Source organism: Hyaena hyaena, unplaced genomic scaffold, assembly GCF_003009895.1.
Source record: "Hyaena hyaena isolate Hyena2069 unplaced genomic scaffold, ASM300989v1 scaffold_557, whole genome shotgun sequence".
NCBI lineage: Eukaryota > Metazoa > Chordata > Mammalia > Carnivora > Hyaenidae > Hyaena > Hyaena hyaena.
The window spans coordinates 921,273-947,660 of NW_024081190.1; the positions used below are offsets into that span (position 1 = coordinate 921,273).

The 26,388-nt window shown below is 39.9% G+C and overlaps 1 protein-coding gene across 5 annotated transcripts in view; it reads left to right on the plus strand.

The window, feature by feature from the left end:
• TCF4 (transcription factor 4) overlaps window positions 1-26,388 on the plus strand; it is a 350,980-nt gene that overhangs the window by 115,392 nt on the left and 209,200 nt on the right. For all 5 annotated transcript variants that reach the window (XM_039256089.1, XM_039256092.1, XM_039256090.1 and 2 more), the window contains 2 exons: window positions 4,218-4,279; window positions 7,100-7,196. In XM_039256089.1, coding sequence (XP_039112020.1) covers window positions 4,218-4,279; window positions 7,100-7,196 — 159 coding nt within the window. The remainder of the gene's footprint in view (window positions 1-4,217; window positions 4,280-7,099; window positions 7,197-26,388) is intronic.

The following is a 26,388-nucleotide window of genomic DNA, read 5'->3' on the forward strand; positions in this document are numbered from 1 at the left end:
CAGGAACTAAATGTTCGGACAGCCCCAGTCCCAGGCAGTTTTTCATTTGTTACTATGTTGCCTTAATAAATTTCCTGAACTGTTTGTGTGCTTCTATCCCATACTCATTGTGAATCTTGTTTCCCTCTTTTGTTTTTCATGTAGAATTTTGACCCCGTTCCAGCAAATATCCAGTCCATCACAGTGTACATTTTGAGAAGCTTATCGTATTTCTGGATTTATTGTTCCCCCATTTTTATTTTCCAGTCTCTTGATTTATTCAAATATTTACTTTCATATATTTGTGTTGTATATAATTCTGTAATCTTTTGTGGACCTAAGAATAGGCATAAACTCCCAAATGCTTTCAGTCTGCCTAGGGAGATGGTTGAGAAGTAACATTCAAGATGGCCATGGAAAGAAATGCCGTTCTTCAGGGAGGCATTACCAGTGGCGGAAGAGAGTGGTCTCTGGCTTCGGCGCGGACACCACCTGTGTTTGCTGCATGCTTGGGAGACTTTTCTATTCCGTTGAAGTCTCAGTGTTTTCATATATGAAATGGAGGTACTATTAGTGCATTGATGTGCTGGACACATACTTATGCTCACTAAATGTTAGCTGCTATTATTTTTTGAGAGATGGAACAGTTCAGGCCGAGGGACTAGCAGGCACGGAAACATGGACGGCTACAAGTGTGTGCTGTGCCTGTATACACCTGCAGAGATTAAGGAATAGCCAAGGGACACACGCAAGTTTACTGAAACGTGAGTTAGGGCAAGATGCAGATGCGACTGGAGACAGATGTGATGGGACTGTGTATTGAACGCTGCTGAATCTGAATCCGGCACCCTCGGCAGGAATTTTAAGATACGGAGTGAGAGAGGCAAGTGGTGGTGGTTCCTCTGCTCTTGTGTTCCTGAGAAGGCAGGCTGGTGGTTCTCAAACTAAGGTGCCCGTGAAAATGACTTGGGGACCTTGTTAAAAACACAGTTTTCTTGGGAGATCCTGACTCAGTAGGTCTGCAGTGGGCCCCAAGATACCGATTTTGAAATGAATATACCATGTGATTCAGATGCAGGCGGTCCTCAGATGCCCTGGGAGACGGACTGGAATAGTCCTTGAGGAAATGCTCTCTAACTGACTGGCAGGCCCGATGAAGCTCAGTAGGAGGGAAGAGGGAAACAAATGACTTAAAAGCAACGTGTTTACATTCATCATGAATCACAAATATCAGTGTTCTCGCTTCTGTGGCTTCTTGCTCTGGATAAATGAGCACCAGCTCTACAGGTTTTTGTTTTTGTTTTTGTTTTTTTTCAAAGAAAAAAAGTATATCAGAGATGGCACAATTGTTCTATTAGGTTTGGGAGAGCTGGAGATTGGCCCTTATCTTTTAGATCTAGCAGGAGGCCAAGGAATGGGAAAGCCTGTTTAAAAGAGATCAGTGAACGGGAGGAAGCAGAAAGGAAGGTGGAACAGCCTGAGGTCAGGAAATGAGAAAGAGAAAGGAGAAGGGATGGGAAAAGAGCAGTCAGACCTGATTGGTTGGGAATCTATTTGCGAAGGAACCCAGCCAGTATTTAACCTGTTTTGAAAAAGCTAGACTTCCAGCATTTTTAATTAGTGGATTGCTCGCTTTTGAAATTGCCCAGTTGGGAATACTCAAGTTTTGATGTGTTTTATCTGCTCGCTAATTAGCAGGCTGCCTGGTTGACCATCATTCTCCCTTTATTCTGTGGACAGAAGATGGGTGTGAAGGTCTCCTGAAAGGCTCCAGCTCAAGTCTGGGTTAAAAGGCATGAGCCACTGTGTATTTAGTAGGAATTCATACTAAACTACAAGTTAAATTCTAGTACATCTCTTCTCCCAACTCGATGCTTCCTTTTTGCTCTTTACCGTAATTTTCCCCTCAGCACAGGTCTTCTCATTCTAGACACAGTTGAGACTTGGGGATGGAGCATTTTTTTGTTGTGGGAATTGTATTCTAACATTTATAGGACGTTAGCGGCATGCTTGGTCTCTACCCATTAGATGACAGTAGCGCTGCCCCTCTACCCCCCACCCTAAGTGTGACAACCCAAAATGTCTCCAGACATTGCCAAAATGCCTTCTGGGGGCCAAAATCGCCCTGGTGGGGAACCATTCCCCTTTCCTCCTTCTCTTTGCCAACTTTTTGTGTTTAAAAATTTCCTTGAAAATTGCTAAGATAAAATGGGACCACACAGCATGAAATCTTATGCAGGGATCCAACTCTGTTCCTTCATTACGTTTTGGGCAAATATAAGAGGACAAAATCTCTCAAATTAACCTGGGCCAACTGTTCCAGGGGAAAAGGAAGTCAAGACATGTGAGACTTGTGAAAATCTGCACTGGTTGAGAGATTTTTGTCATTTATACCTTTTGCTGCTGAACATATTTGAATTTTGGTTAAGGATGAGGGGGACCATGTAGGCTTGCAAAAACTCCCAAATCCAGAGGCTTTTAAGTCACTTCTTCAAGTATTTCAGTTCAGCCATACCCATAGGCCAGGAGTGGGATTGTTAAACAGCAGGTTTGGGGAAAGTGTTCCACCTCCTCTCCAGAGTGGATGCACTTCCCAGGGCTTTCTTGATATCCCTTAGAGCTCACGGTCACTGAGTTTAGCTCTTCATGGGGGGGTGGGGGGCATTTGTTTGCAGGTGCATTATCTTCTGAAGTACCCACAAAAGAAACAGAAATATTTGTTTAAAAAAAAAAAAAAGATTTCAAGTTTATTTATTTATTTATTTCTTGCACGTGCAAGTGGGGAACGGACAGAGGGGGAGGGAGAGAGAATCCCAAGCAGGCACTGCACTGTCAGTACAGAGCCTGATGTGGGGCTCGAACTCATAAACCACGAGATCATGAGCTGAGCCCAAATCAAGTGTCGAACGCTTAATTGATCTAGCCACCCAAGCACCCAAAGGATGCAAGTTTAGTGGTAATAGTAACTTGGCTTTTGTTGTTGCTACTCCATCTCTTAAGATATTCTAAAATGCTGTGTACTCCACTGTACCCCAAAATAAATCAATTTTAATTATACTGTGATGACGTCTGCTGATAATAAAATAGCAGTAATAAAAGGAATGACAGTAGTGGTGCATTAGGAGAATAAACAGTATCACTGAAATGTTAGGAAACACAATAAATGGGATTTTGTCTCCTAAACTGAAGATTCACACCTCCTCCTCCAATTCTGTCAGAGGAGGTGTGTGACGGCTGTCTGTTATCAACCGCGATCAAAATAACAGAGCAGTGAAACTTTGTATACTTATAAAGGACTTCTCATCAGCAATATCAAAGCCATTTCTCTATATAGAGCGAGTGATCTTTAAATCACTTTCATGTTTTAAGCAATTAATATGATAACTTAGCTGTTACACTCTCCATCCTGAGCATTCGCTCCTGGATGTACTCACTGAGCATGTAGTAAGCTGGTCAGCACTAGAACTCTGCTGGGACTGAGGTCAGAAGAATTTCAGCTTTCTGGCAGTCCATCGAGGTCTCTTCGCTATCCCTTAGCGAGATCAAACATTGCTTTAACAACTTTAAAGTTTACATCTCGGTGCCCAGGATTGTAGGCACTGGTAAGGACTGTAGTCAAGTGGTAAGTCTATTAAAATAATTAAGATACCGAGACAGTGGTGTTTTTACTTAGAACATTTAAAAAAAACAGAATTCTAGTCACCTTGTAGTGAGTGCACTGGTGGTAACAGACCACTGAATCCTTTTTTGTCTTGAGTGTTTGTTGCATGTCTGTTGTGTGTGGTATAAGAAACCTTGACTAGAGAACAAAAAGGTACCCAAGAGCATGATGGCACAGTGCTTCCTAATGTTAGTACGAATATCTACCTTAACTGGCTTTTTGAAATATACATTAAGGTTGTATTTGTGTATTTTTGAACTTATTTTGTCCAAAAGACCTTCTAAAACTTTAAGTGCAGTTTCATGTCTATAAAAGTTGAGGCTATGAAACACTGAAGGATGGAAGTAATTTTTATGTTGATACCTCTGGTTCCTGAGGGTCCAGTTCATTTCTGCTGTGAATTTAAATGAGTTAATTTAAGTAGATGGGTCAGAAGCCACTATCATCGTGGTAGCCCCGCGTCTGATTCTTAATTAAAGGCAACAGGAGACTAATTTGAAACATTAATTTAAAAGTGCATACACAAAAAGAAAGAATTATTGCAAGAAAGCCTAAAGAACTTTTCCCTTGTCCCTAGATGTAGAAGACAGAAGTAGCTCAGGGTCCTGGGGGAATGGAGGACATCCAAGCCCATCCAGGGTAAGTATATATAATCTTTTTCCCCATAACCAGACATCCCGCATATGTAAATTGACAAACTGAAGGTGAGTTTCTCTCTCTCACACACACAACTGCGCAGAGATATATGTGCATACTCAGTTTAATGAGGATCAACTTGTGTTTGCAATTTTTTTCCCATTCTCTTATTGGATACTGTGATTGAATTTGACAGTTGTTCCACTTCTGTGAACCCGAAGAAAAATCCTTCATTAAATATTTGGCCTTACTTTGCCAGTTATTGATCCAGTATTACAGAAAGTTATTTGTTGTAGGTGGTACAACTTGGAAAAAAAAAATCCTAGTAGCACTGTAATGTGATGGTATAAATAGACCAGAGCATAATTTTGAAGACAGAGTGTGAAGTCCTATCTGACCAGTATTATCTACATAATACATCAGAGTGGATTTCACTTTGTAAACATGGTATTAATGCCTTTGGTCACAAGTTGGGTTCATTCATTTATTTGGATTCGGATTTTTACTAGTCTTTTTCATGGTTTACCCTCATGCCTTAGTTGTTCATTTGGGTGTAATGGGAAGACCATGGAATGGGGTCGAGTGGGGTGGCCGGGCAGTGTGTAGTTTTGTGTGTTCGTGACCTCGGGCATGCCATTTTACTGACTGGTAAAATGAAAAAGTAAAGCCAGAGGATCTTCTATGTTACTTCCCACTTACATATATATGATTTTATGCATAATTTGTCTTTAATGGAATCATTGTTAGGCCCTCTAAAATCCATGTCAGCTTTTCTAATATACATATAAATACCCCAAATTAAAAATAGACTGAGAGCACATAGTCAAACAAACACGTGTCCCTCCCCCAGCCAGCTGTATAAATGAAGCATTCTGCAGGGAGGGAACATTTTGCTGTAAGTATTCACGTAAATTTGAGGCGGTGGGGAGGGGTTTCTATTTTGGCATAAGAGGCAAGGAAGGTAATCAGGCTATCACAATGAAGACGTGTCAGCAAGCCACTGTTGTCCGTGTCCACCTGTCCTTTGACCTTGCGGTTATCACCCTGGTCTTCACGGGGCAGCAGGTTCTCTAAGCTCTAACTTTGTTGAGCCATCGCACCAGCTGTCGGGTTTGATATCCTAATGCATTATACGGATGGGTTGAGGAAATCTTTCCTCCTCCTCACATTACAGCCTGCACTTGCAGAAATAAATCCATTCCCCTTGACAGCAAGTGTAGGAGATGACAGAATTTCCCCCTATTGTTTAGCTTATTCACACGTGATTTCTTATGATTCCTCACTTTAACACACGTAGTACTTTTGATTGTTCTTCAGAGAACAAGGTCTCTTAGTGTCGTCCTGACTTTTTTTTTTTTTTGGTTTTCAGTGACTGTCCTGACGTTTTTTTTCAGGGAACATTTTGGTGAATAATTTTGATTCGATAGTTTATGATTTATATTTTCTAAATTTAGGGAGTTTGCATGTGGCAGATTTCTGTGGCTGATTTGTACCAACCCATGCCTAAGCCTGTGTTCTCTCTTAATGTGGTGATATTATCAGCTACCTTGAAGCACTGTGCTGACGTTTAAATTAGATAGTGTATATTAAGCTTTTAGTACACTGGGATGAGGACACTTAATAAATAAAAATTAGTATAACACAGTGCCTGGTATATAACAGATCAGTGTAAAACCCACGCTAGGTATTTAAAGTGTGACAATTTTTTGTACACTGACCTCTTGGCAGTATGAGATTACAGTATCATTCAAGTTCATTTTTCTAAATGAGGAAAGGTGATTAAAAACAGGATTATTTGGAAACTTACGGGTTCCAGTTATTTTCTAGTGATATACAGACAGTACTTGTCTTGTTTTGTGTGGACAGATTCTGCCCTGTGGCTAACCAGCCAACTGCCACCTCTGAGTAGATTTGACTTGGTCTCTATGGGCAGTCCACCAGCTGAGTAGATCGACTTGTACTGTTTTTTTTTTTTTTTTTTTTGGTTACTTTATGCCCCTTAGTCAGAAATGTGAACCCGAAAGTAAAGATGATTTTAACTTTTCCTATATGTTACCAATCCCTTCATTCATAAGTGACTGGGCACTAACGTTTAAAAATGTTATTTTAATTTTAAATTCTATCAAACCAATGAGTTCATCGTAATAATGACAGATTCCTGCCACCAGTTAATGTCTGCTTTAAAACTTTTTCATGGCATACTTTGTCCAAATCTGGAAGTACTAATTTATGCTAAAGTTTTGATGTTCACTCATAGTCCTGCTGTATTAATTTTAACATTCTTACATGTTAATTACTGGTGGAATGATCCAATTCTCTTAACAGCCATAGTAACAGCTGTAACAAAACACTGAAATTTCAATACTGTAAAAGGAAATGTTGTTTAAAAGGCTGTACTTCTGTAATTCATTATAGGCTATGGGGTAATTTTCCCTCAAAGCACTATCATGCCTCCTCCCGCCCCCAAGTAACGTGGACTTACTAAAATAATAACTTTTAATATTTATAGTGTACTTTATCCTCGTCAGGTGTTATACATACATTATTTCACTTAATCATGTCAACAGCTTCATGCAGTTGATTCTATTACTATTATTATTTCTAAGATCTCACAGCTGTTATGAGGAAAACTTGAAGTCTGCAGCCTTTCGCGCCCTCTCTTACCCACTGGACCTGTGCAGATTCAGGTTTCTTACAATGAGTGGGGATGTAACTGGAAATGTGGATTTGAGTGTCTCAGGGTCACACAGGTGTCGATTGGGGGTATTTATATGCTGATTTCCTCATGCAGGATGAAAACTTAGGATGTTGTTTTATTTACAGAACTATGGAGATGGGACACCCTATGACCACATGACCAGCAGGGACCTTGGGTCACATGACAATCTCTCTCCACCTTTTGTCAATTCCAGAATACAAAGTAAGACCATTTTTAAATTGACCTGCACTTTTTGAATGCTTGTATTTTACCATGAAAGGGGAGAATACAGCCTAGGCGGAGATTTTGTTTTCAGGAACTGGGATCTTCAGCCAGTTCACTCTAGTAATTTTAAATTTGCAGAAAAATACTGACGGTTTATGCTTGGTAGTAGCGCATTAAAGGACTATGTTTTATAACCATGTGGAATCACAGGAATTCAGTGATACTAAATCGCTGTGGGGATTTTGTCTTCCTTAGGTATAAAAGCATTAATCCCAATTTCAGTGTTGTAATACTTACCTTCTGATTTAAGATTGACAAAGTCAAAGTGGTGACTGTTTAAAATGAAAATATCTTTGGGCCTCTCCATTGGCAATGATATATAGTCAGTATTACCTGTGAATTCTTACTAGAGGGCTTACGGAAACCCCTTTATTAATAGGTTTAGAGTGCTTAAGTCAGAGCATTGCATTCAAGTTGAATTAGGAAATCTGGTTGTGTGTTTATTGAGGTGCCAGCTTTTTAGTGCTGATGATCTAGGCAGACTGCACCCTCCTTCACTGGAACAAGCTACCCTTGAGATAGTGTGTGAGTTTCCAGCCTGCCCTTTATACTGGTGTCTTTAGCATACTTTTCTGTTTGTTTACCTCATGGGGATGTGTGTTTAACATTAGTAACTGGAACAGTGAGCAATAGTAGGTTACTTCAGTTTTGTGTGAAACAATGATCTTTGTTCTAGTAAATGTGAGTTTTTAACAATATTAATAAATCTCACCTTGGTCAAATTCTGTTGCAAATCCATCAATAAATGAAATGAAATTTCTTGGCATGAGGCATTGGGCCATACTCCATGAAAAGCACACAGCCATAGTGGTATCATTCTCAAACTATAATTGCAAATGCTTCTAAAGAATGTCCTATTTTTAAGCTTTGGAAGCTATACTTGTTATTTAATGTATAGATAGTCCTTGAAGCTCATTTTTTCAAAAGTCACCATCAAATCCATCTAAAGGAATTTCAAGTATTTAACACAAAGTAGACAAAGCAAAGAAATACTAGCAACTTATTTTAAATGAGTAATATCATCTGTGCCGTTAAGTATCATTCCAACTTTGAGAACCATGAAGTGTGTTTGATCATAGGCTGTTATTATATTTGTCTTCTCTTTTACTTTAAAGTGGTAAATTTCATATTTATATTATAATTGTAGCTAAAGCAAACATCTTGGTTTTTATCAGTTATTGATAGGCAGGTTCAGGATATGGAGATACGGAAGACTGGATGTATTTGTCAACTTAGATTTTAAAGAACATCTTTAGACTCTTCAGGGACAGTAGAACTAACATTAAATTCTAACTCCTTGCTTCTTTAGTGATCCTCATTCAATTTCATAACACAGAGTAAAAGATTAACTTGAAAATAATAATCTTAGGAAGTAGTACTTAAAGGGCATATTAAAGAACTCCCTTAGAAGATTCTAACACTATTTTCTGATGAGTGAAAGTAAAATAGAATGAATGAATTACTACTCATATTTAGAAGTTTATGTTATGTACGTGGGGAAAAAAAAAGGTGTCCTAAGGAACAACTTGATAAATTAGTATCACGCAATACACCAAGCGATACAAGGGCATTAAATATTTGTTCTTGTTCATCTGTCCTCATGGGCACCTGTTTTACAAGCCAAATTTGGTTTTCAATCCAAATAGTATTTAAAATATAAGTGGGCTGAGAGCCTGGAGCTAGAGCAGAGAGAGCTGACTCTTTTCACTTAGTTGTTGTTTAAGCTGAAAGTCCATGTCAGCTGTGTTCTTTTATCCCGTCTGCCCTCCTTCCCATTAAACTCTTAAATATGGAGGCCAAGACAGTCTCCTGCATTGTGATAGGAAATGCTACTATGTCCGGGAGGCTCCCACCCACTGTTCCCCATGAAAGGACTTCTCTGTTAGATAAGCTGTCTGGTCTGAAACATGGCTCTTTATTGTTTACAAACTGCTACATTTTCCACCTCAAGCAGATTTTTGCACAGAATAGAATTGTGCTGGGGCTAAATGGTTTATCTGACATTAACGGCGCAGTGTCAGACTGGGGTCAGGAAAGTCGCCCTCAGAGCGCGAGGGCACGGCGCAGTCTGCAAAAAAGGGGAAAAGACATTTAAACAACTATGAAATACCTTGCATTTTTAGTTTGGAGAAGAATTTAAAAGTATTTTTAGAGAACTGCCCCTGATGCTGCATGAACTCTTCCCACCCCTGTAATTTCTCATATCCCAAATGCCTTCTTGATTGACTTGACTATTTCAGAGCTAGATTAAGGGAACAAAGATTCTCATTGATTTTTGCCCAAGCCACTGTTTATTTAAAATAAAGCCACTTTCGAGATGTTATGCTGCACTTTTCCAAAGAGAAGATAGGCCGTTTTTGAGAAATTAAAGACAACCAACTTACAAATGGAGATGAAGATAAAATAAGATCTATTAGTGTGGCCACCCATTTGAACTCATGGAGTACCTGGCTTGTTCTGAACTGCTCTTTGTGTCCAAATCTATTCTGTGTCATGATCTTTGTGGAAGTTTTCATTCTACCAAAAGAAGGTATTAGACTTCATTGTAAGTTTTTGACCAGAGTCAATACCTGCTTTCAGAATCTTTAGTTTTCATTAAAACTACAAAGGATTTCTTTACATGTTAAAGATTTAATTCTGCTATGATGTCACATTAGGGTAAAAGCTATAGCATAAGAAATAAATCAGCCACTTTATTGGACCAGATTCTCTGTTGTCAAATCAATCAAGCCTGTGACTGAATTAGGCGTCTGCTACAGAAACAAGTGACAGTAATTTTACGGGAAAGAGTTATTAACTGCAGATGACCCGATTTTTTTTTTTTTAAGTAAACTGTTCACTTAGCAAGGTTTTATTTTCTTGCAAGGAAAGAAAAAAGTAATGAACTGCTCTCTCCTTTTGGGAGTACATTATTGTTATGTATTTTGTCCTTTATGGCAATACAGTATTTTGGAGAAACCATACAGGCCTTGCTAACATTTGCTCATGAACTCTTACGGTAATAAAGCCCTTTATTACAACTCGGAACTTTTTGATTTCACGTGAACGGTTTAGCATAAATGCTGTAATTTTTGTCATATAAATATTTATGTTTGGCACCAAAATACCAATACTCAGTTTATTTGTGCATTTCAATTTTTTCCAAAATGGTATATAATTTATAAGAGTACTAGACTATCTTCATTAATTTATTCTTTTAGAAATAAGCTTGCATATCTGAATGCAATACCCTATTTGATAGTTTGTGAATTCCTAAAGTAAAAATGAACAAATGAATACAAGTGCACTTGCATGCATGTATGGGTTTCTGCACACATGCACGCGTGCGTGCGTGCACACTGCTCCCCCCCCACCATTCTGTTGGAATTAATGACACTATTTGATTTATAAGGCTGCACCACTTCCTTTAATGTCTGTAATTACAGTTGCCATACAAAGTTTTGGAAGTTGATATTGTAAAATTATTTAAAGGAAAACATAACTAAAATAAACAAAAAAGCCAGCCCCTGATTTTTTTTTAAATAAGCTTGCATGACATTTTGTTTTCCTTTTTGTGTGGGGGAATCTCAAGTTGAGAGACGATAGCACTGAGTCATCTAGCTCACTGCCTGCACTGACCAGTTCATAGATGTACTCTCTTTTTTACATGTTGTTTATATGTTTATTGAGGTATAACTGACATATGACATTATATTAGTTTCAGGTGTATAACATAATGATTCGATGTCTGTGTGTTACACTCTTTTACCTTACATTTCCGGGATCCTCACTCATTGCTTTCTTTGGGTGGAGACAAGCATGCCATTTTGCATTTTTCCTTGTTTGAAATGCCGTGTTCTGTTTTGTGTCTGGAAATAACAAATCATTTTTTCTTTGTGAGTGCTTATGATTATTAACAGCAATAATGTACACTTGACCTACTGGAAACTTTTTCACTGCAGTTTTTAAACAGTTTGACTAAACCTTTATAGGTGGTCAGTGAGTAGCTTTCAGAATATGCTGATAGGACAGAAGGGCCGTGGGTCTGAGGTTTGTGTTTTTAGGAGGATTATGCGCTATGGAATAGTTTGAAAATACCGACAAGAGCTATATGCAAAGAGTATGGATATTTTTTTTTAACAGCATGGGTTTTTTAGCATTCTGACCCTGTTTGTTTTCTTACAAGCATTAAACTTTTGCAAGTAATTGTCCAAGTGTTTTTACAGTGGGAAACCATATATTTTCTAGCTAAAACGTTTTGATCCAAGGAAGGATCTAAGCATGCATTTTCCTTCTATTGTTCGAGGGGCTTAATTGAAAACCAGATTGTTGGGGTGAGCAAGTTGCCAGTAAGGTTATAGACACGCGTCGGTAACTGAAGGATGTGAAAAGTGCTACTTCTGTGCAGTTGGGTGCAGCTTAGTTCAGCATCAGCTGCTGTGTTTTTACATGTCCCATTGTGAATGGTTCGGTTTCCTTATTGTGGTATTTGATTCTAGCCCCACTAACGGTACTCTACCAGTGCCCCAAATAGTTTCTCACCATAGAGTAACTGGTTTCTAAACGAGCTCAGCGGAACATTTTACTGCAGGATTAGATGGGGGTTTCAGGCAGAACTGAAGAAAGCTGCTGGCTTATAGGATGACCTTTGAATCTCATCTGGGTTCGCGGTTGATATTTTGATTTGGTTACTGTGGTCATATTGTGACAGCTGCTAGCTCATTATAATTCGGTTCCACTGCTCCGTTTGCCTAGCAGGAATATTTAGGTTTGTATTACTTCAAAGTGTTTATGACTACCCAGAGTTTAGCCCAGCATAAAGGTGAAGTGTTGTGAGTGTTTTCAAATCCCAGTGGCAGAGGCCAGTGGCACAGTCTTCTTGTAAAATGGTGAATGTGAGTAGATGCTAATACAGGGAGTTTTTTCTTTTCGCTGTAAAATTGGAAATAAACCTAAATCAAGAGGCTCTAACCAGGAAAACTGTTTTTGAAAACCTGAATGTACAATCACCACAAAGAAGCACAGTTTTTTTTCAAAACATGGGTAGGATTTAACTTGTCCTCTTTGTCAGATGTTTTCTTTCCATGCAGGAATTTAAATATTTGATTAAAAAATGCAACCTGTACAACAATGGCAAGTGTTTGGTTTTCTGAAGTGCCAGAGGTCAAATAATATTTTAGTAACTACACAAAAATGGAACTGTGAATATGGATGTCAGCTCTAGAAATTGTAGTTCACTTCTAAATTGTTCTGAAGTTTGATAGTGATAGCAGGCTGTTTGCAAGTTCAGGAGTTAAGGACGTCTGTGTATTTTCAGTGTCTTCTTTTTTTAATGACACTTTTTTTTTTTTTTTTTTTGCTTGAGGTTACCATGATATCATCTGTTATCTATTGGACTGATAATGTGGTAACAAGCAGTTTCTGAGAGAAGAAACATTTAATTCTGGTGTTCTTTGTTGTTAGCTTTCTTCGTTCAGCAGTTTTGTTCTTTGAATATGTTAACTTCAAATGTCTTCTCAAAGTATTTCCCAAGTAAGACTATTTTAAGTGTCTTCCCAAGTAATATTATTAATCCTGATTGTGAGCTAAGGCCTGGAGCCAAAGAACTGGCTTTTCTCCTCTCTGTTTTGCTGCAAGTGTGGGTGGCTCCTCAGTTCAGGTTTTTCCCCATTTTTAAATCGAGGGTGGAACAGACCTTTAGATGATCTCTGAGGTAATTTTCTCATCTAATGGTTCATTGATCTTTTAGGTATGCCATTTTATCCTTCTGCTGTATTTTACCTTGAGAGATGTTTTATCACTGTTTCTAATCCATTCGTCTCTATTTTATGATACCTTCAAGTAACTTTGCCAGTGATACGTTTTCCAAATGTGATCCTTTAAAGCCTCATTCAAGTGGATGTTTCTTTTCTACCTCTGCTCATTCTATATCTATAGTTAAGGGATTGGACTGATTGAGGATAAAGTAATAACTCATTAAGCTATATCACCAGGAGAGAGTATGATGCATGGGCCAATGCGTGGCAGAGAGTTGTAGGTCCTCAATAAATGATTGTTGAATGGTTTCATTCATGAACAAATCAGAAAATCTTATATATGGGGTTTAAATTCTGAATGAAAAGCCCATAAATTAAAATCGGTCCTACATTTATCTCAATGTATCAACCCTCAACTAGAGCCGGTCTTACAGAAATTAATTCTCTAGTACTGTATCCTTGACTCTGCAGACTATTCTAATATCAGGGAATGGATCATATTACATTGTGGTAGATTTGTTTTCAGTAAATATACCACAAAATATTTTATTTATAAAAAATAAGTAATATCAGGCTTCTTTGGAAAGGCCATTGAAAAGGTTAAGTGTTTCCAGTTTTCGGATAGGAAAACTCACTGCTTCTTGTACACCCAATAAAAAAATTTCTGTTTACCTCTCATCGGTCTTGCTTCCTTTCCACTCAGCCATTTACTGTATGATATGCTATAATTAATGGTGTGATCATCAAACATTTTCATAGTCAGGTTTTATAAAATTTAGAAGACCTGATCACAGAAAACGTTACTTGAAAATGATAGCCAGCAGGAAAGTGCAGATCTTCTAAATACTAGAGGAAGTTTTACATACAAAGTTATGGACTCTAAGAGAAAATAAATCATTTTAGAGTTGAATAAAGTAAAAAGTAGTATGTATTGGGAGGAAGGAATGCTTTTACTTGGAAGTAATGGAAAATGTGACTAATGGTCGCTTAAGAGGAATTACTCTTTTACTAGAAGTCTGGTGGTGGGCTGCTGCTAGAATCGGTCTGTGGCTCATTGATATCAAGACAGGTGTCTGGATGATTCTTCTGTGCTTTCCCTCATTGTCTCAAGATGGCTGTCACAGCTTCAGATGTCAAGTGTGGGCTTGATGCAGCAGGAAGCAGGGAAAGGGAGTCCTGCAGTGTGGTTCCCTCTCCTCCATATGCGGTGGTGTCTCCAGCTACAGAGTTTGGGGGGGGTACACAGCAGCTACTTTGGCCTAATCAATATAAAGAGACAAGAACGAGGGGAGCTAAGAGTGCATATCAGGCTTGGTGACTGACAGGGTTTATTTAATTTCTTCTCAGACAAAAACAAATAATTTTCAACTTAACAGTTTGGAAAATTAAGAACAAACCTCAAACTTTCACATAGTAAGAAAAATATAAAAATGAGTCTCAACTCTAAATTGTGGTCAGCAAGTTAGAGAAAGGGACAGAGAGATGTGGAGTAGGAAAAAAAAAAAAGGTGGTTGAAATGAGGAAGGTGGGGAAAGTCCGGATGTGAGAGTCACCCACGGGAAGGAGTCTGAAGCATGCTGTTCTCACTTCACCTTCAAAGCTTGTGCCTTCATTGTCCCCCTCCTTTGTGCAAGGCCGTGGCCAGCCAGAATTGGCGCTCTCCATGTCCGCATCACCTAGAACCTTCTCTCTTCGGTCTCTGGCTTGAGTTCCTGCCACTCTGAGTAGAGCACCCTTAGTGCAGTGGGCCCTTAGCTCCAGCCATCAGCCTTTTCCACGGTGCCTGTGGTGGTCTTTGGCAGTGTCCGCTGCCAGTCCTGTAGCAGCCATTCAGAGCAGGTCTGGCATCCTGGGGCCACAGCGTCCCACAGATGCCATTACAGGTGCCATGTGGAGATCTTCCCCCCGCACCACTGCAAACGGTCTTTTGTGTACTTACCTCCAGCCACCTGTCATGTCCTCGTGAAGCACTCACACAAGAGTGCCCATTGCCTGCAGCACAAAAGCCAGCCACCACCCTGTATTTTATTTTAATATGTACACAATCGTATTTGTTGATCTTTAACGTGGAGGATTAAGTGTAGCCAAAAGACATTTAATTTTAGTTCACACGCCAAGATTGCATGAAATTGTGGTGAGAGCTGGATTCAACTTTTGGCCCAAAGTCTCCCACCTCCGTCAAACACAGTCGTGGCATGAGTCAGGCCAGTGAGAGCACAGGCCAGAGGGAAGGGCGATATGTCATTAAAGGAAAGCTGGATGTGAAATCGACACTGTTGCTTTCATTGAGTACACAAGTTTTTCTTTAAGTTTTTCATTGGAAAGATGGCTTCTTGGAATATTGCATAAGCTTGATATTTATGATATGCCTGTGATAGCATTAACCAGTAACATGCTTCTTGCCTGGATCTTGAGTGGGGGGTTAAACACTTGGGGTTTCCCAAGCCTTTCATTGCCCCTTGGCTCTAGGAGAAACATCAGTACAGTTACAGGATCTGTGAACTAATAATGTCTGTGAAAGTTGCATGCCTACCTTCAGTGCCACGTGGATCGTCAATGAAAATAAGCCTATTTTCTCTGTTCACACTGCAACCTTCATTAGGACTACAGCAACCGCAAAGGACCTCAGTTGGAGGCACTACAAATCTTGAGAGCCATCGCGGAACAGTAGACTAGGCCAGGGGTCAACGCAGCCTTAGTCCTGATTGTTCCACTTCTTGGTGATTGGACTTTGGATAAGTTGATCCCCAACTTCCTCATTTCTGTGAGGATAGTACCACCTGTCCTACCCACACACCCCAGGATCACTGTGAGCACTGCGATGACGTGATGCTTGGTGTGACAAGTACTCTGTAACCGGTATCATATGGCACTGCAAGGCTACACTTCGGGGACTCTCACTTTTGTCTGTAATTAATTGAAGAACATATAGATTTGGGTGTTGCCTGTTAGCAGCTTTAAGACACCTTTACCTTCTATGGAGATTGGAACAGAAGGCAAGAACAGGTAGAGATAGTACAGAATGTTCGGTTCTCTAAACATCAAGACCAGAATGGAAACATTTCTTTTTCAGCCAGTTCACAAACACAGTAATCCTATAGAATAAGTACCTCTTTGGGGATGACTTTGTTGAATTCAGATATGCCCCTTGTGAGACGTTTGCCTCCAGCCATTTGTCTCTCCAACTTAAATATTCTCAAGTTTCGTCATTACACATGGCTAAAAACACCTCGCTATGGCATTTGAATGGCGGGGCGAGGGGCCCTCCTGGCAAGCCCAGGTTTCTTTGCCTGCACTGTAGGTCATCTGGATAACGAGCAACCACCAGCTAGGTTGCTTTTCACCAAGGAGATACTGTTACACGGACCGTGCACATTCTCAGGAATGTGGTAGAGACAATCGTCATCCACCCGGGCTTGTTCTTCTCCGGAGGAGCTTGGCATAGAGTGTTGCCCTGCATGCGATTATTCTCCGATTCTCTTCACTTCAAAGGGATTTTGGTTCCTTCCTAAGGAACTGTGTATTATTTTTGAGTAAAAGAGGTATTTAGTGGATCTCATTTCATTTCCTTTTGCAGAATCTCAGGCCTCTGGACCAACAGTTGCAAGATGCATGGAGCATAGATTGAGATTAAATTAAATTTGTTCCTAAGCACTTAACCGATACAGCCCAAACATTTTTCATCTTCCTGAGGATTGTTTATTAATCACTCCTCAATTCCTTGACACATGCTTATTAATAGGAAAAACTGTAAGGAAGCTTCCCTTTAAATTGGTGTAAACTGTTGCTGGTGATAGTGTTTCTGTTTGAAATAAAATATTGTGAGCTTTCTTATAGTTTGAAAATGTCACTAAAGCCCTAATAGTGGCAAAGTGGAGGATGTAGGCTGAGCAAGGATTGTTTCTAGCTAGGCATTGTGTTGACGCCTAGCTTGCTTGCTACTCCCCGTTTGTGTGATCTTGGACAATCTTTAGTTCTCTGACGGAATTTCTTGTCTGAGTTTGTTGCTCTGTATTTAAGTGAAGTAACATGAACAGCACCGGGCACTTAAATTCAGTTATTGTGAGTTACTATTCCGCGCACTTTTATTTTATCTAGGTGCTTTTTCTGTTTATTGGGTCTGACTAGTTTGGCAAAAGTGGTATACAAATTTGAGGATCATGTAGCGAGTTTTGGCAGAATGTGGAAGGGATTAATTAAATGCTCCCCCCCCTGTGGGCCATATTAAAGTTGAATGAAAATACAGAGTGTGGAATATCTGATAACATTTGTTGGAGAAAGAAGAGACAAAAGAAGAGAAGGATGAGAGAGAAAGAGACACAGAAAAGTGTAACTTGAGAGCATTCTGATCACACAGTACGGTTTTCTAGCCTGGTATTACCAAGACTGGTGTGGCCAACTCTCTGCAATTACTAGGTTACTAATTGCTCTTGTCTTTTCCTCACCTTGGCTATTCAGACCAAACTGTACTCTTAACAGTTCAGCAGCTAAATCTGAATGCTTCAGATGCAAGCAGAAACTATGTGTAACCGATTGTATTTAATTGGGCAATACCAAATCGTGGAGGAAAATTTATTAGTGACCCCATCTCCTTCAGAAATTTCAGAGTAATTGGAAGTGAGCCTAGTATCCATATTTTTGGAAGCCTTACGCTCTCCTGACAGGATTAAATTTATACTTTATATAGAGTGTGTGTGTGTGTGTGTGTGTGTGTGTGTTTGTATTGCATAGTGTCCCTTGTTCTTATTTTTTGATGAGCTCACAAATATTATTTGGAAATTGAGAGACACTATCATGGCAGACTACTTAAGTAGTTGTGGACAACCTCTGTTACAGGCATCCTAGGAACTAGTTATGGGAGAACATTGACCTACTAAATGGTAGTTTGCTTGATAATCTTATGGTGATCTAAGTAAACCATTTTTCATTTTACCTTCGGTTTCCTTCTTTCAGTTACTGCCCTAATTCATGGAGATGTGGTCAGGGGGAAAGAGCGCTCTGAAATTTTTCATTACCTCCAAGTAAAATGTTCTAAACAGATACACGTTTCTGATTGCATTTTCATTCACTGCGCAGTCCTATATATAGGTGGAACACCAAATTGGAAATAAAACAAAAGAAAGCAGCCTTGCTCACAGTCTTTTAAAGGCATTTTAATAGTTAACGAGATTTTGCCCCATACCCTCATGAGTTTCATTTAGTTCTGAAATAAAAATTTACGGCTGTTCCCTCAGCTGAGCTGATACTAGTTTTAGAGTGGAATTGAGTTCACACCTGCTCTAGCATAAAAAGAAGCCTCTATGTGACTTCTTTAAAATATTTGCAGAGCAGAGTAAGAGAACTCACTATTCCTATGATTGTAACTACGCAGTAATGTTCTTGGCAGACACTGGAGGAGCTGCTTATAAATTGATTCTCATTGGCTGGTAGTGTCCAGAGCTAGATGGCCTCCCTAAGTCACCTGTGTTCTTCTAGGTGGAATGTGGTTGTGGGAATGCAGTCGGTTTGCGTAGGCAGTGGATCTGCATTAACCCTGTAAAGTGTACATATGGGAAAATCTTTGCATTGGCTAGGCCATTTAGCTGTTCAAGACACGGTCTGTTAGTCAGGCAAAGTACGATGGCTTTTCTGAGTGCTCTAGTTAAGGGGCAGGATGTGTGAAGTAGTGTACACTTAGGATGGATAGTTAATAACTAGTGTAGGCTTGTAAGTCTGTATTATATAAATTTCGATACCTGTGAAAGTTTTATCAGAGCAAATCACGTTTCCTTATGAAGAAGGAGGATTCCTCTGTATAGGAAAAGAAAGTGCTCTCAAGTCATATGAAAATCTGAATTACTAAGGGAGGGCAGGTTTTTGTGTCATTGCGTTCAGGCAACATATTTGAGTGGTTGAATTTCAATAGCGTGCCTGTGTAATCAATCCTATTTTGTATCAGTTTGACCATAGATGGCAAGGCACTGCTTAGAAAAAATATTTTGACTCATTCTCATATTCGAAGGCTGATGACCTGCCAAAGAGGCCACTCCCCTCTCTGACCCCCCATGTTATCCCCTCGCAAAACAGTGGGGGTGGTGCATTTTAGAACTTCATCACAAGTAAGTATTCAGAAAGAGAGCCTTTTCTAGAGGCGAGGTTGGAGGGGGCAGAAGGGATGGAACGTGGATCCCCAGTTCCGTTTTTGACTGGCTTGTATCACAGGCAGGTTTTATACCTCCGATCTTAGCTGCCTCGATTTTCAGGTGGAGAGGAAGTCCCACTCCCATATGGCGGTGAGGAAGAGGGCAAACTATATATTTGTGAAAGCAAACCAGAATATCTTACTGTTTTAAGAGTTGGATTGGCTTCTTGGTAAATACAATGAATGTGTTATCATTATGTCTGCAACCATAGGGTCATGGTTGCATGTATATGTATTCCTTTAGCCATCTATATAAATTCCATTCGTGCCGGAAAACAGCCAAACTGATAGACTTCAATACTCAAATTAGTCATTGGTTCATTTATTTATTAATCCGATAAATCATTGTGAAAGGCCTGTGTCACACAGGCCTCGTGTTAAGTACTAACTACATAATGACATGCCCCTTTCCTTGCCTCCAGTGTGGCTCATAGTCAAAGGAAGGAATCGGGTTGGTATCAGATGGTTATAAGTCAGGGCATTAGGAGAATAATCATGTGCGTACAAGGTGCTGTATCTATGTCTCTATATCTGGGCTGCCAACTACCTGATTCCTCATTATAATGACTAAGATGTTTTGGTGCTCACTGTGTATCAGATATGGGCTAAGTACTTTACACACATTATCTTGTTTGTTCTTTCTTACAATAAAACTGTGTTAGGCATTGCCATTCCCATTTTATGGGGTTGGTGGGGGGCAATTGAGGGTCAAAGAGATTAGGTCACCTGTCTGGGGTTGTGTAGTAAGTGGCAGAATCCAGATTCTAAGTTCTATCTGCTGAACGCCAAGATCCTTGATCTTAACCACCTTGCACTGCCTCACTTGCGGAGAATACGTCAAGAATTCCCTGAGGTGTAGGGAGCCTGGGTGGCTCAGTTGGTTAAGCGTCTGACTTCGGCTCAGGTCATGATCTCAAGGTTGGTGGGTTCGAGCCCTGCATCGGGCTCTGTGCTGACAGCTAGCTCAGAGCCTGGAACCTGTTTCGGGTTCTGTATCTCCCTCTCTCTCTTGACCCTCCCCTGTTTATGCTCTCTCTCTCTCTGTCTCTCTGTCTCTCTCTATCTCTCTCTTTCTCTGTCTCTCTCTCTCTCAGAAATAAATAAAACATAAAAAAAAAAAAAACACCAAGAATTCCCTGAGGTGCAGTAGCGGTGTTTAAGCATGTGTTCAGCTGCAACTAATAGAATACCTGACAGTAGTAGTAGGTTAGTCAAGTAAGGATGGCTTTTTTCCTTGCTGAATGGGATGTCTGGAGGGAGGACGCTCTCTGTGTGGATTCAGCAAACCAGTGCTGCCATCTTTTCCTTTCTTAGCACACTGATTTTCATTCTTTGGCCTTTTCTGTCATCCTTGCGCTTCGTTCAGGATGGCCACTGAGCCCCAGACAACATCAGAATTCACAATAGAAAGCCGGAAAGGTAGAGATTAGAGTAGCATCTATACCTGCATGTATCCTATTCCATCAGGAAGAAAAAAAGCATTCCTAGGAACTGGTGACCTTGGCTAGAATTCTGCTCATGATGCATTGGCCAAAGCTGTAGCAGGTTTACTTGTAGCTGCAAGGGAAGCTGGGAAAGTGAGTGCCCACAGTGTCAGTTAACTCTGACTTGAGACAGACAAGAGAGAGGGGGCTGGGATGGTCATTGGGAGAATGCACATGACTTTAGTTATATGATAAGTGATATTGCATGAACTGAGTCTTAAAGGACGTGTTAGAATTGTCCAGGTAAAAAGAAAATGGCCAGTTGAGAGAACTGCTTGGGCAGAGGTGCGGGGGTGAGAGGGTGCTGCAGGGAGCTGCCACAGAAGTTGTTCTGGGAGACTGGGAGAACTCAGAGGAAGGGATGATGGGGGAAGTGGGATTAGAATCCTGGCCCCAGAAAAATGGGTAGGTGGAGGAAGTTGCGTTTTCATTGAAGCATGTGGCAAACCACTCAAAGACTAATTTTAAATAGTGGGATAACATGATCCGATTTATGGTTTAAGACTGTCACTCCAGCAACAGTGCAAATGGGAGGCAACAGGAGAGGCAGGGAGTTTACTCAGGAGGTGATTAAAGCACTTCCAAGAGGAAATGATGAGAGATTGAACTGGATCAGGAACAATGGGGATGAAGAGGAGGATATGGATTTGAGTGATAAAAACTGAAGGAAATAGTTGGAGTTGGTAACTGATGGATAAGGGAGGAGTCATCCTTGGCTTCTTGGCCTTGGTCTGGCTTGGGCCACCTGGTAGTCTGGAGTGCCAGTCATGAAGATGAGAAATAAGGAGGAGAAGTAAGTTATGGGGGACTAAAAGTAAATTCAGTTTTGGACAAAATGAATTTTTGAGATGACTGTGGGTGGATTGATTTGTGGTTCTGGGCTGGGATTGCAGATTTGGCATAGAGGAATCCATATTTGGTAGTTGAAGTCATGGGAATGGATAAATTACCAGAGAGAGAAAAGTGAACCAATTTTCTGATTAATCATTTTTCTGTTTAAAGATCATAAGTTGAAGGCGAGAGAGAGAGAGAGAGAGAGAGAGAAATAAAACATGCCTCTACCTCATCTTTTCCTCTCTACAAATTTGGTACCTTTGAGAAAACTGGATAATTCTTGGTCTGATCATAAAATCATTCTCAGTATTATGTTCAGTCACTCATCCCTAACATAATGTTTTGAAATTCTTTTTTCCTTCTCTTTTCCTCTCTCCTCCCTTTTTTTCTCCCTCTCTCCTTCTTTCTTCTCTTTCCCCAAGATAGGTTAGGATGAAACTCTTGTTTCAGAGCATTTCTTTATCTACCATTTTGGAAAGATACCCCAGATCCTTAATGGCCGAATGGAACATACAACTCTTCTTATGCTCTTTCTGGTTTACATCAGCTCCCCTTCCAACACAGGAATCCTTCTGGAAGGGGCTCTGGCAAAGCTGTTGGCATACAGATGACACTATGGCTAATATATGAATGAAAGGATCCCCACCGGGCACTCATTCCTCTGCTGGGGGCTTCCCTGCATTGGAGAAGCAGCCACAGACAAAGTAATTCATTGCACTTCGACAGCTCTGACTTTCAGAAAGTTCTCAGTTGTGTAGCTGTCAGCCTGGGGTACCAGTTTCCTCCTCCGAAGCTACCTAGGATTGTGTAGTGGTCTCCCTTTCCATACATGTTTCTCAGGAAGACAATCCTTACTTCCTTCAAAAGTGCCATTGGAAGTCATTTCATGTATCATCCAGCCTGGCTTAACTCCATTCCTATTCCTGGTCACTGCCCTCTGCATGTGTTCTAGTGGTCTCTCCAAATGGGAATCCAGGACTTTAACACATCCATGTTTTAACATTGACTGAAAATTGACCTTGCAGTCCACTAAAGTCATTGCGTTTTTAATATTTGTGGTTTTATTTTTTTAAGTTTCTATATTTATTTTGAGAGAGACAGAGAGAGCACCAGTGCATGAGCAGGGGTGGGGTAGTGAGGGAGGGAGAGAGAATCCTCAGCAGGCTCCAGCTGTCCGTGTGAAGCCTCAAGAACTGTGAGATCATGACCTGAGCTGAAATCAAGAGTCAGATGCTTAACCGACTGGGCCAGCCAGGCACCCCTCATATGCATTGCTCTACAAGCAGGTCTTCTGCTTCCCTGTGTAGAATGGGACTTTGTATCTATTCTTACTAGATTTCATCTTTTTGTATTTTGTCTACAGATGTGCCAAGTTCACCCTTTGGCTCTGTCAGCACTGCAGATAGTTCAGTGAGATACTTAGCAGTGTACACTCTTGGGTTTAAATCCTGACTCTGCCCTTTTCACTTGTTTCCTCACCTATATTTTGAAGATAGTGGTAAAGTCTACCTGTTTGGATTGTTGGGTGAAATAAATGAGGTCATGCATGTCCAGTGCATAGACAAATGCTTAGAACATGGTAAGCACTCAGTAAACGTTCAGCATTACTGTTGTTGCAGTGATGTGGGGTTTTACTGGGGGCCATTTCTGTAATCGTGAATCCTTTTCTTTACTGTCAATATTTTGCTGTCTGGACAGGAATCTTAAGACAAATGGTTTTTCTCTGATCAACGGAAGAAGCAAACATGGTTCTTGATATTGAGTCATGTAATTAACCCATTTACCAGGCAGTAAATTGGATATGGTTATGAATAATGTTGCTGTTGACTGGTAATTATTAACTAGCTAATTTTGTGTTTGTTGAGCTTTATGAGAAGAGAACTCAAAACGAACAAATAACAACAAAAATCTTAAAATTGCCTGGACAGAAGTCCTAGGTGTCCTTCGTCTCTACTAATTTTAAGATAGGAAATTACAAGTTGAGCCAGATATTAAGTTATAGCTGCTGAAGGTTAAATGAAAATTTGGGTTAATACTGAAGATAAATTGAGGAGTGATTGTGTTTTCTTTACAGAGGGTTTGCCAGAAGATGCCTTTAAATTCAGACTATGAAAATTAGACTTGTGACAACTTTTCAGGAACACGGTTTTTGGGACAGCCAAGATCTGTGAGAGCCAAGTGTGAGCTCCTAGGGAGCTTTAAGAACAGAGTCCTACCGCAGGACATTAACCTGATAGCGAGGCATACTCAACGAGAGGGAGTGGATGAGCATCCAGTGACCTGCTTTATAATCAAGCAGTAGGACCTCTTTGAAGGTCTAGGTTGACCTGAGCCAAGGTTAGATCAACCTGACTTGTTTTCATAATAAATGTCACAATGGTGACAAGTCATGAGGGACATCAGTACACTGTTTGTAGTTGCAGTTATTTTTCTGGACAAATCATTCTTTGACGTCTTCTGCTTAGGCATATTCACAAGTAAGTACAAATGGTACATGAAAAAAGCCAACTCATCTTGGTTCATCATACCAGTGTGGAAGGCTTCTACAGACTCTTCATCCACAAAAGTCCTCCCGTGCACCTGACTTACATTCTGGTCATTTCCTTGTGTGTGGATTTTGATCTGGTACCGTTGGGAGAGAGAAGCCAGATTTCCGAGAGTGAACCTTTCAGATTTCATTGTGTCCAGTGTAAGATCTGAGAGGTGCTTTATTAGTTCGGAAACATTCCATTTTTTTCTGTAGCTTTTAAAAATCATCATGACTTCCAACATGTTATTTTTGTATTGGTATCCATTGCCAGTGCTGTGTCTCAGAAGAGCCGAGCCTTGTGGCTGTTGTTCCTCTGAAATTGACAGGGCTGTAAAATTTATTCAACTACTACCCTTTTCTAGACCAAAGTAGGGTTATATTTTTCACTTTTATAGACAGACAAATTAAGCTGTTTAAAATAAAGCCCACTTCCCCTTTTCTTTATTTTTCAGATAATCTGTAGCAAAAAGCTTATTGGGTTTTTGTAGAACTGCCTTGTTTTAAAAATCAAATTGAAGACCAACTTGATTCTGCCTGCAGAGCAAAGCTATCTGCCTGTTTAGAAAATCTGGATGGTTAAATTGGAAGCACGTTCTGCACATGGTTTAGCAGTTAGTAGCCTGGAAAATGACCCAATAGCCAAGATAGTTTTTTTTAATCTTCATTGTAAGTGCTTGTTTAAAGTTTAAGCCTGTAATTGACTATTTTGCACATTGTTCATTGTTAATTCTTTTCAGGCTATTATAGTTTGTAAATACATTGCCTGCTAAGTTGTGTCAGTGGAGGAACATTAGTGCTATAAGAAAATCCAGTTAAATGTGGTGCTTAAAAGCGTTACCAGTTGGATCAGATCGCCATGATTTCTTAGTGATCCTAGGAAAGTCACTTTCTGTTTGTGGAAATTTTTATGTATTTAAAATGCATATATCGATTTTTTTTTTTCTGGGATAAAGGCAGTATATATATTCGCACTATGCTATGGCCTGCTGAAGAGTTTCTACTGATTGGTGCCTACGTTACTCAGTATTGTGATTTGGCTCCCTTAGTCTGTTCCACACTGGAGGGGCAAAATTCTTCTGTTCTGCACTTTTTGTCATATTTATTAGCTGGTATTTACCAGATAGCTCAAGCTGTCCTATTTTGTATAATTTGTATTTCAGAAATAATTTTTACTATGCATGCCACATGCAGTGTACTGTGTTTAGATGGCTGTGATAAACACTGATCAGAAAATCAGAAGACTTGCTGGTATTTATTCTTCAACTTTTTAGTTTAGAAGGAATGGACATCACTTGAAATTACAAGCTAATACTGGCTGCTAACTAAAGGTTATAAAATTTGCAATGGAAAAAGTTAAATTCTGCCTATCAGGTAGTAAGGAACACTAGAATATGGGCATGATAGAGAATGACAAGGCAGACAAAATGTAATTTATCTGTGTATGATATAGAAAGAAAAATAATGTTTGGGAATGTAGCTTAAGCTATTTATCATTATGAACAAGTGGAAACTTAACATAAAACTCCTCTTGATTAAGTTTTATGTGAAACAAAGGATATGATTGGAAGTGTAGAGTTGGAGACTATTTTAAGAGCATGATGATAATCCAGCTCAGGCGTTAGCAAGTCTGTGGTCAAACTAGAGAAGAGGAAGAAAGCGCAGGGAAGCTTGATTGGGTTATGCAAATTTGCGACACATGTAGGAGTTTGGACCTAACGGGTTGTTGCACTGGATTTGGTCATCAAATGATGCTTTTCATAGCAAATATTATCTGAGCCATTGATTTAAGCACTGAAAAATGCCGAATACACGAAGGCAGAACTGCAGCCTCTCTGTCCCTTGAAACAAAATTTAGTAGTCAGCCTTGAACGTTTGACGCTGTAAAACAGAATGAGAAAAGGAAGGGATAAGTAGTGAAAGGAAGAGTACTGGGAGTGGGAAGGGGCATGCGTGTACAGAGATGAACTCAATATGCAGATACCCCCAGGTTATGCTGGGTAAGAAGAAACACACTATGAGAATATAACAAGTATCAGGCTCACAGAATTGGAAACTGCAGAGCACAAGGCAATTATGTATTGAGAAAGAGTTATAATTGACATTGAAGGCCATCGAGGAAGAGAATGGCATGGTTGCAGGAAGATGTTACGAATATTAAAAAATATCCAAAAATCAAGAGTGAAAAAGCAAGAAAGATTACCTATGAGATGATGCTAAATAATAATGAGTTATTTCTGAAAGCACCTAAAGACCAGGAGGTCCGAAAAGTGGTTTGTCAAGCCTCGAAGAGATAGAAAGGGTAATTTATTGACAGGCAATGGAGATGCTGCTAAAAAATAAATGAATTTTTCACCTCAGTGTTCAC